This window comes from Choristoneura fumiferana, chromosome 29, assembly GCF_025370935.1.
Source record: "Choristoneura fumiferana chromosome 29, NRCan_CFum_1, whole genome shotgun sequence".
In the NCBI taxonomy this organism is placed as follows: Eukaryota; Metazoa; Arthropoda; class Insecta; order Lepidoptera; family Tortricidae; genus Choristoneura; species Choristoneura fumiferana.
The window spans coordinates 3,130,396-3,141,554 of record NC_133500.1 but is presented as its reverse complement, the minus strand read 5'-3'; the positions used below and the strand labels follow the sequence as shown (position 1 = coordinate 3,141,554).

Sequence of the window (11,159 nt, the reverse complement as noted above, 5' to 3'; positions counted from 1 at the left end):
TAGTGCCAATATGCAGTTGATAGCGTATCAATGTAAACAGAGCTATTCCAAAAACTTGGTCATTTTGGGCCTTGGCAACCACATATCCTTATTTTACAATTGGCGTCAAATAAAGGACCCTGGACCTAAAGTATGGAAAATGTGGTTTCAGTTAACTATCTTCAGTTTTTGATGTGTTATAGATTTCAAAGTCCTGGTCAAAAGTCTCTAAGGGTGCTACCTCTGTTTCCGAGTCCCATTCAGAGTTAAGTTTAGCCACACTTTCCATACTTTAGGTCCGGGGGGTCCTTTAGCTAACTGGCAGATTGTCATATTATGCCGCCCCTCTTGGCTACTGACACCTATTAATTTAAAAAAAAACCATTATGAAAAAATTAAGTAATATTTTACTAAGGATTTCGTATTTTATACGGAATCTTCCAAGTTTAGGTATATTTTATACCTTAGGCTGCTATTTAAGAGTAAAACTACTAAGAATTCTCAAGCAAACTTGGATGTTATAGTTTTCGTTGAAAGTTGGATATATTTACTACCATCCTGAATTTTTTCAAATTTTTCTACCCACTGGTTTATATTTTAAAGGAGGGAGGGGACGCTCGATTTTAATGAAAATTTGCACTTTAAAGTTGAATATTTCGCAAAAAAATCAATGAATCGAAAAATCGTCTTAGCAAACCCCTAATGGTTTTAAAATACCTATTTATCGATACCCCACACTATAGGGTTGGATGAGAAAAAAAAACATCCTACTTTACATCCATGGGAGGTACATACCCTAAAAAAAATTTTTCCAAAATTCGTGCAAAATTACAGCTTTCTAGCATTGATAGTCCCTAAGCAAAGCTTCGGACGGACGAACAGACAGACAGACATGGCGAAACTATAACGGTTCCGTTTTCGCCATTTTGGCTCCGGAACCCTAAAAACATCCTAAGTCGGTTTTTTGTAAAAATATTGATTTAGTCTTTAGGCCACGAGCTTTGTTCGTGTCTACTGACTTTTTGACGGTCCTTTTCAAACTGCATACATTTCTGGACTCTTCCAATACTACAAGACATAACTCACATATTATAAACGCAATATTTTCTAGCGGAATTAGCTTAAAAGCTTCTGTCGATCGTCCCGGGTGGTAATTAAGTCTTCGATGTATAATGGGAGGCGCACCCAGTGACTAACGCTTTGGACCCGTGAGGCATGGGCAATAACGTATCCACTGGAAGCTATAATTCTTTGAAATATACGTGAGAATGATAATGACCTTTTTAAGGGTTTCGCGCCTGGGAAGAAAATGGGATCGCTTCGTTATCCGCGTTAGTTCATCTGTCGAGACCGTTTTTCTCGGGAGAGTGTGGAGGTATATTTATTATCTTATCTTGAACTATTAAACGAGCAATTCTTGTATATTTATTTATTTCTGGAATCTTGGAAACAGCTTTAAAGGTTTCGATACAATTTGGTACCATCAGCCAAATATGTGGTCTACCACCCTAGAGTTGATAATCGTTTGCATGTCATAAAACAATAATGCCAAAAGATGTGTCTGTCAACTTGAAAGTTCGACTTTAGCGACATATTAATTTGATAGGAACTTGTTTAAAAATTGGTAGACCACTTATTTGGCTGATGGTACCTATGTTTTGGTATCTTTCAAAGACGAACAATTAATTTATCTTGGTCTTATCTCTAGGAAGACGCCTGTTTTCTAGTTTTAGCCCGAGCGAAGCTCGGTCGCCCAGTTGCTTTAGATTAATTCGAAACACTAACCGTGGTGGCCGAGTGGTTTGACCTATGGCCTCTCAAGCAGAGGATCGTGGGTTCAAACCCCGGCTCGCACCTCTGAGTTTTTCGAAATTCATGTGAGGAATTACATTTGAAATTTACCACGAGCTTTACGGTGAAGGAAAACATCGTGAGGAAACATGCACAACCTGCGAAGCAATTCAATGGTGAGTGTGAAGTTCCCAATCCGCACTGGGCTCGCGTGGGAACTACGGCCTAAGCCCTCTCATTCCCAGAGGAGGCCTGTGCCCAGCAGTGGGACGTATATAGCCTGGGATGTAAGGCTATGGTCTCTTGCAACTGTAACAGAAATAGAGTCGTATCAGATATTTATGCATCTTGTTGTGTCAGATATAGGTGCTGGTGCCTGTATAGGTAGAGTCATTCACGATGACGCGTGCCGTGGTTCTTATTACAATGTCATTAATGTCTAATTTTGACAAAATCACGCGTCTTCGTGGATGGCACTAGGTACCTGTGGTTATACAATAAGCGATTTGATTGATTGATTTGATAAAAAAACTACACATGCAGAGTCGTCCCGTCGTAGATAGAGAAAGACAATACCTACCATTACTGAATATTTTAGTAATTTATACGGTCCATTATGGACCTTTTATTTAACCTTTACAATGATAGAACATAAATAAATAATAATAAGGTAAAACATTTATTTTTCGCGAGCTTCCTCTATGCAACGGGTTTTATCGCACAATTCCCTATGGGTTTCCTGTACACATACATCCAAAGCGTATGACAGCACATTTAATAACAGTCTTATCAACTTAACAGGCAGTCAATATTTTCAGTTAACTGTGAATGGTCAACTGTAACATACATGTCTCATTTTTGTCCGAGTTTCAAGTAAATTGGACTTTTACTAACTAGTTCTAGGAAAGAACGCGTGTGAAATGTCCTTGGGAACTCATGTGGAGACAAACTAAGTGTTGTTTCAGAGTAATAATGAAAATATCGTGCTGGAATAAACATTTTCTTGTATTTAATTCTGTTCATGTAAAGTGAACGCTATTAATATACAAACTCGATCGATAGTGATTTGCCGTGTAGGACAGTTTTCTAAATAGACTTAATATTTCTAGTTTTGGTTTTGCTGCCTTTTTGTTGTTGTGCTTATTTTCTTCCAAATACTCATAGGTATTTTAAAAGGGTGGTTACAATACAAAACGTTATCTACTTAGACCGTTTCCGTGATAAAGTTATTGCATTCGCATTAATCATCAGGCCTTGACCAGCATAAGGTTTTGTCTAACGATTCTAAACACATTAAGAAAAGCAGTTGTTTTAAACACTTGTAGCTAAAACGACGTTACAATGAGTTCGGAAATACAAGAAACGGATTTCGTGAAGCTTGACAAAAAAGAAGTTGGACAGCTTAAAACGTTTTACGCAAACGCGGCGGTTTCTAATGTTGCTAGCGTTTGGAAGCAAAAATCGGTGTCAATAAAATCCCCAAAATCAGGAAGAATTTGGGCAAAAAGAAACCAAAAGGACAAAGAAAAAGGTAGCAATGCAGGCTTCTTTTCGAGGATTTTTGACGATTTTAAAAAAGTCAAAGTATCAGATTTTACATACCAACAGTCGAGCGTACGGAAGAATAGTTCTTACAAACCGTTTTGGGCGACGAAAGTTCTGCCAAATGAAGATAAAAAAACAATTGAAGACGAAGTAATCAAAACTACAACGGTAGTTGTAGAAGCTAGTAATGTTGTTCGCAATAAGACTTTAGTCTTTGAAAAGGCAGTTTTGGGGTCGCCCAAAGTTATTCTTACCAGAGAACCAGAGAAGGTGAAGCAGAGTCCGTTAGTGAAAAAGTTGTCGTTAGTCGAAACCAGTAAACAGAACGCGTTGAGAATGCCTCCGTCTTATAATGGAAGTCAAATGCGTATGCCTACGGGAGAGCAGTTATTTTGGGTTTGTGATTTCAATTTACCTTTGAAATTTTACTTAAAGACCATAAAAAGGAAGTACAAATAATAATTGCTTTGCTAATCTCTGTTGATAATACATTACATATGTATCTTTCATTTTGAAGTTTATAATTATAAAATATCACGGAAAACTGCTTGTCAGAAATATTTTGTTCCAGGAGATTAATACTTTACATTTTGATATTATCTACTATAACTTTGCGAGAACAATGAATAATTTCAGCTATAAAGCTTCGTTCACAATGTAATCTGTTCAAATTAGATTTCAAAGACATGATTATTAAATCAAACACGTGTACTAGTAAATCGATTACATTGTTTAATATCATAATAAAATTAATGTCAATTTGTTCTGTTCTGCTCATTTATTTAGTAATTTAATGAATTACAAATTTTATTTCCCCCGAATGGTATCTGATCTGATGTGAACGAACTGATAAAAGAATGAAGGTAAACGTTTTATAAAAAATACCAAAGAAAAAAATAGAGTCATGTCATGCAACCTGAATTGGCAAAGACTGTTTAGGTAAACAGAAGGGTATTGAGTTGTTTCTATGTTTCTTGACATTTGCCACTCCATAAATGTAAGGGGTTTAGGAATGTACATGGGTGGACTTTCTGTGTGACTGTCTTGGCTTTATTAAAACAGGGTTCCATATCAATGATATTATTTAAAATGTATTCCTTCAGCTAAGTCATAGAGCGAATTTTCATTAATTAAAGGACTCTTTTTAAGAGCAAATCTAACCCTTTCCCGATACAAGGGTATATATTTATATTTGTAACCCTGGCTTTTTTGCCAATGTTGTTTCAATGCTGGCAAAATAGCTTGCACGGCACGCCGTTTACGGTCGCTCAACCACTTCTATGGCTTTTGGCTCGAACGTGGCATTCATTCGACCCCAGAATCAAGCCAATCACGCCATTGCCTAAACGCACGGTTTGTGTCCGTATCTTAAAAAATGCATCAATAATCTCATTCTGTCGTCGACCCCTTCAGCTACGTAGACCAATCCACATACATCTAAAATAAACAGGAAATTGTACAGCATTTTGTATTCGGTACTTGTAATTATGGAGTCGGTAAAAGTTCAACCAATCATATCATTATTCGTTTTACAGGAAAATTGTTTTTATAAACTCGCGCATTGGTACTGAAAATTAATTAACCTGAAGTTAGAAATCGCATATTCTTAATAATTAATCTAATTAAGTCGCTAATTCCAATTCGCTCAAAATTTTTAGTTGCAACTTTGTTCTTTCTATTGTTACCTGTTTCATACTTTTATATGAGAATGAAATTACAATTTTCGTAAAGGATTCCACTCGTGCTTCTGACTTCAATAGGTACAGCGCAGCGGAATCAACTTTTGATGACAATCAAGAATCGCCTATAATATTTAAGCTCTACGTTAGCATAACCGGGAGGTGCTCAGATTTCACTCTTGTCGGTGGAGCATCTTCCACTCATCCCGTCTTTGAGCCAAAATGATTCTTATTATTTGATTCGTTTTGTATAAATTAGAAAATACGCACCAATATTAGGCACACGGCGTATTTTTTACGCGCAGACGACGCCCGTTAACGCAATTTGGTCTCTTTTTTGGTAGTTTTTGGGAATCGTAGTCGTCTGCGTGTAAAAAATACCCCGTACCTATATGCATAACGCAAATCAACAAAATACATTTTTACAGTTTGTTTCACACAAAAAGCCTTTTCCTTAAAAAGGCAGAAAAATTGAGATGATCATAATTTAGTATTAACAATATCTTTACTGTTGAACAAAGGCCTCCCCTTAGCACGCTACAATGAACACTACACTATCTAGTGGTCGCCAGTCGCCACTCGAAAACCTCTCCCCGAACGGTTAACTGATCGTCGAGCGATATGCCCGGATCGTACCGTCCCTCTCACTCTCGTATTAAATAATATTAGCGTCAGCGAGACGGCAAGATACGAAGTTCGAATTTTGCACTTCGTAGTATAGGGCTTGCCCATTACCACTTCAACTTTACATATTCTTCGAGCTACATTATTAATCTTTTCCTCTTTCAGCTTGGTGAAACCCGTCCCTCCTCCTTCGGGCCAGCGACGTATCAGGACTTCAAGGATATCCGCTCGCGCTGCCTCTCTGAGGGCAGGCTCTTTGAAGACCCAGAGTTCCCGGCTGTCGATCGCAGTTTATATTACAAGGAGAGTCTGGACCGACCCATCACTTGGCTCAGGCCTGGGGTAAGTCGGATCTTAAGTAATGTTAAATTCGAGCCTTCTTTGGATAGGCTAGGCATATCATAACATTCAAGTGGCTGCAAAATGGTGATAGCGACAGTTGACGGAAGCCATGAACTTCTTTTGAATAAGTTTTTGTTGAAATTTCATTTTTAATACAAAGTTTTTTGCTGCCTGTACTTTTTGTTGACTGTACTTGCATTGTTATTAAAATTACATTTCCGTACAAAATTTCAAGTCGATGCGATTAACCGTTGAAGAGTTCCGTCCTGCGGTCCTGGCTAGACCACCAGATTTTCAGTACCTACCAGATTAATGTATTGTCAGTTGTCACCGGACTTACATAAGTATGCCAAATTTTAAGTCAATCTGACCACTTGAGAGTAGAAACCCACTTCCAATTCGTTTGCAAGATTTGACCCGCACATACATACATACAGACGTATATAGCTAGCGTAAGCCCTTAAGGTCATGTTCTATGCCAAGATGGCATAGAATTATTAGAATTATTTCGTTCCAGGAAATATGCGACGACCCCCAGCTGTTTGTGGAGGGGTACAGTCGTTTCGACGTGCAGCAAGGCGAACTCGGCGACTGCTGGCTACTTGCTGCTGTAGCCAATCTTACCCTGCACAGGAAGTGAGTTTTTATCCCACATATTCGAAAACCGATAATGCGAGCAAAATAGGTCTTTTCTCCTAGATACTTTCACATAGGGCAGAAACGAGATTTGAATTTGGAACATCAAATATTGGTGTTTTGTGACACGACCAAAGAGATCGGAATTTGGTATTGTATGAACAAAGTTTCTGGTTAGGTCATCTCGCCATCTTCGCCGATATTCATGGCATTTACAGAGTGGTAACATGTACCCACCTCTCTGGACACATGTGGCAGACTTTTTTTTATATGATAGTAAACGTATGGTGGTAAACGAGCAGGCGGGTCACATGATGGCAAGCAATCACCGCCGCCTATGGACATCCATATGATAAGTTGAGTGACGGATGCGTTGCCGACCCTTTGATAAAAGAGGAGACTTGAGTATTATCTAACTTTGTTTTATACGTATTTTATTGTTCCAGATTGTTCTTCCAAGTGGTGCCGGATGACCAGAGCTTCGAAGAAGAGTACGCTGGAGTCTTCCATTTCCGGTAAATACATGCAAAGATATACAATAAAATACAAATATTATTTATTGAACAACATAAAATAGAATAGAATAGAAAATATTTATCGCTAAACGCACAAAAATAATATACAACAATATGCGAAAAGCGGTCCCAGCTCAGCATAGGTTGGCCATAAATACAAATTAACAACAATGAAAAAATAAAACAAGGTAGATAAGTTCTTTGTATGCTTTTACATATATACAGCGTTCCGTTTTATTGTATATTATGTGTATATGTCATTTTTCACACACATGACATTGTTCCAGTACCTACTGTAATGTGTGTGAACTGTTATGTACGCTATCGCTCAGAAAAAAAAACTGTAAAACGAACCGCTATATAACCTAAGACGCATCACTAATTTAGCTCTTCACTTTTTCTTCTTTCTCACTTTATTTTAGGTTTAAATAACAAATTGAATTTCCATTGATTCGACCATTTCTGTTTAAGAAAAAAAATCCTACGTTTCCAATGATCGTAATAATGGTCTATCCGAAAGCGTTGTTTTGCGACCTGTTTACAGAAACGTTTCATTTTTGTCTTCAGGTTTTGGCAGTACGGGCGCTGGGTGGACGTGGTGATAGACGACCGGCTGCCGACGTACCGCGGGAAACTTGTGTTCCTGCACTCCAGCGAGACCAACGAGTTCTGGAGCGCGCTGCTGGAGAAGGCTTATGCCAAGTGAGTGCACAGGGTGTCTTCAAATAATTCCGGATTACAGCAAATCACTTTACCACGGTGAGCGCTCCGAAGAATTATTTGACCTGCTACCTGCTGCGAAATTCCACCATCGCACCTCCCGCAGAAAGTCTAAATTGCATCGACATCATCTTGATGCATGGCGATCTACCACTGTGCGTTTCCTCCGGCACTTCCTGCCACTTGCAGTGAAATTATGGAATCAACTTCCGTCAGCAGTGTTTCCGCACAACTATGACATCGGGGCTTTCAAAAATTGGTACTCATGGGCGGTGGTGATCATTTATTTCCTCGTTTGCCTCCCTCTTACATAAATAAATAAAATATGGAGTTAGGGTCTCCCCACATCTATCGACGCGGAGTCGGCAAAAGCCACATAAAAAAAACGCAATAAGAGCTAAGAAGGCATGGTTCGGGTCGGATCGGCTCGGCCGACGCCTGCCGACGCGTTGACGTCTTTTTCGCTCTTATTGCGTAGAACTAAAGCTTTTTTCTATCGGCTATTGCCGATTCCGTATGGATACAACGGAAGAGACCCTTAGCTCGACTTAAACCCTTGTAAATTGTAATGCTTTTTATGATCTCCTAAAATAGTCCACAAAAAATATACAGTCAGATATTCTTTGCACGCTCCGCTGTAGCAAATATGAATGCAGGTTACTGATCATTAAATAACTTTCAGACTGCACGGCTCCTATGAAGCCCTAAAGGGCGGTTCGACATGCGAAGCTATGGAGGACTTCACGGGCGGCGTCACGGAGATGTATGACATGGAGGAACTGCCGCCAGACTTTTATACTATACTGCTGAAGGCGTATGAAAGGAACTCGCTCATGGGGTGCAGTATTGAGGTAAGGTATATCAAAATGGAAAGACTGAAATAAATATATTTATTCACAACACAAGACAACAATATTATTGAGCACGATAGTATAGATAGTAAGATAGTATATAGAAAATAGGCTATAGGAAAGTAAATAGGCTTTTAAAAACTTTGGGTACGATTGTTTTTGCTGACTGTACTTGTATCATCAGATAAACTATATAATAAAGGTATGGTTGAAGCTAGACGAGCGTAATTTTTTCAATTGTAAGCCGCGTTATTTTGGCTTCATACGAAAGTCCTATTTGTGTACAACTCATAATTTACGCCACTCACAATTTAAAAAAACGCTAGTCTGGCTCCCTTAATATACTTACTGTCAATTCGACTAATGGAAGTGAGATGAATTTTGAATCTAAATATAAGTCCTGACTCATCAACGCTTAGCCCAAACCTTTGGAACTGAGAAACAGAATGTCTTGCGGTATTCCCACGGGACTCTGAATACGGCTAAAATAATCTTTTCACTTCTCATTCTTCGTATAAAGTATTATACACAACTGCTGCATATCGTCAGCCAGGGTCGTTTCCTCTCTCCATGGTCGATAGCACAGATATGAAACTTCACCTGTACGTTCAGTTTTGATGGGCATGATTGTTCCCAGCCGGACCCCCACATCCTGGAAGCGGAGACCCCTCAGGGCCTGATCCGGGGGCACGCGTACTCCGTGACCCGCGTCAAGTACGTCGACATCGAGACGCCCGGCCGACAGGGGAAGATCCCGCTGCTGCGCATGCGCAACCCGTGGGGGAACGAGGCCGAGTGGAACGGACCCTGGAGCGACAAGTAGGTGCCTTTTTACCCGGGTGCCCGAAGGAGGCGCTTAATTTAAAGGGTTGAGGTCCCATTTCATCACCATCAGCCAAAAGACCTCCACTGCTGAACAAAGGCCTCCCCCTTAGAACGCCACAATGAACGACAACTCGCCACTTGCATCCACCGGTTGCCAGCAATTTTCACGATGTCGTCAGTCCACTGGTGGGAGGCCTGCCAACGCTTCGTCTTCCACTTCGTGGTCGGCACTCGATAACTTTTCTCCCCCAACGGTTATCTGTTCTTTGATGTTTAATTCTAAATCCCACTGTATTATAAGTATGGTGTGTTTGTATGTTTGTTACTAGTTCACGCTAAAACGGCTTGAAGGATTCGAATGAAATTTGATATGTAAATAATAAATATGTAACGTCGTAATGACTGGAATAACACATACACTACTTTTTATCCCGATATTCCCACGCTATCGGGATAAAAGAACTTAAATCGACCTTCACCGGTCTGATAATAGAATGAAACGTATTTTTTAATAATAAATATCATGGGACACTTTACAACAATTGACCTAGTCCCAAACTAAGCAAAGCTTGTACCATCTTGTACTATGAATACTAGGCAACGGATAAACATACTTATATAGATAAATATATACTTAATAAATACATAATTAACATCCAAGACCCGAGAATAAAAATACGTATTATTCATACAAATATCTGACCCGGCCAGGAATCGAACCCGGCACCTCAAGCTTCGTAGTCAGGTTCTCTAACCACTTGGCCATCCGGTCGTCAAATTTAGTATATTAGAAAATATACTCAGTGGCACAAAATTTGGCCCACCCTACATACAAAATTACCGATTCTGCATACATTTGAGGGCCAGATTTTTGCCGCTCAGTATATATTATAAAATACGTTTCATTCTATTAACAGACCGGTGAAGGTCGATTTAGGTTCGTATATAAGATAAGATAATGTATCACGCAAAAGCGTGCGAAGGTAAAGTCTATTTACGATTATTTTATCATAATTTAGGGGCTGTTTCACCACCCATTGATCAATTTTATAAATGTGATGCGGTCTTAGTCTATTCGAACATAACGAACAGAGACGGCATCACATTTATCCGCCAAATAAAATTAATCAATACATGGTGAAACAGGGGTTCAATGTAATATTCTAACAGGTCACCGGAATGGCGTTTCATACCACAGTCAGAAAAGGACGAGATGGGATTGACGTTCGACGACGACGGCGAATTCTGGATATCCTTCAAGGACTTCTGTACGCATTTCTCCAGGTTAGTTGACTTACAAACGTTACGGCCCCTTGTTCTTCCTTGGGTGGGCCTTATTGTCTAACTCACTTGGAATCGCAATCGTTTTTACCATATCTTTCTGTCACACGGTATAAGATGATGGTAGAAAGGGGTGCCGCTCGAAGGATATAACAACAATTTTTATTCATTTGATATAATGCAATTTATCTTAAAAACTTATTTCTATTCTATATATCTAGTTCGATATGATGTTTGGGTTAGGTTAGCGTTTTAACCTTTCGTGATTTTCACTCATAGTCAAAATACCACCAACGGGACTTATCACGCTAACACACACTAGTAATATTTACCTCGACGTTTCGGGTTTGGGTTTGCATTGTGGTGGTGGT

The 11,159-nt window shown here is 39.3% G+C and overlaps 1 protein-coding gene across 3 annotated transcripts in view; it reads left to right on the top strand.

Moving 5' to 3' along the window:
* Positions 1–2,903: 2,903 nt before the first annotated feature.
* The window catches only part of LOC141444349 (calpain-A-like), a 22,388-nt gene continuing 14,132 nt past the window's right edge, over positions 2,904–11,159 (top strand). Inside the window, exons 1-8 of one of the 3 annotated variants that reach the window (XM_074109884.1) lie at positions 2,904–3,711; positions 5,784–5,960; positions 6,478–6,596; positions 7,043–7,111; positions 7,679–7,813; positions 8,514–8,682; positions 9,320–9,501; positions 10,678–10,791. In XM_074109884.1, the coding sequence (XP_073965985.1) occupies positions 3,112–3,711; positions 5,784–5,960; positions 6,478–6,596; positions 7,043–7,111; positions 7,679–7,813; positions 8,514–8,682; positions 9,320–9,501; positions 10,678–10,791 (1,565 nt within the window). In that variant the 5' untranslated portion in view covers positions 2,904–3,111. The remainder of the gene's footprint in view (positions 3,712–5,783; positions 5,961–6,477; positions 6,597–7,042; positions 7,112–7,678; positions 7,814–8,513; positions 8,683–9,319; positions 9,502–10,677; positions 10,792–11,159) is intronic. The other 2 variants (XM_074109885.1, XM_074109886.1) reach the window with 2 other exon arrangements.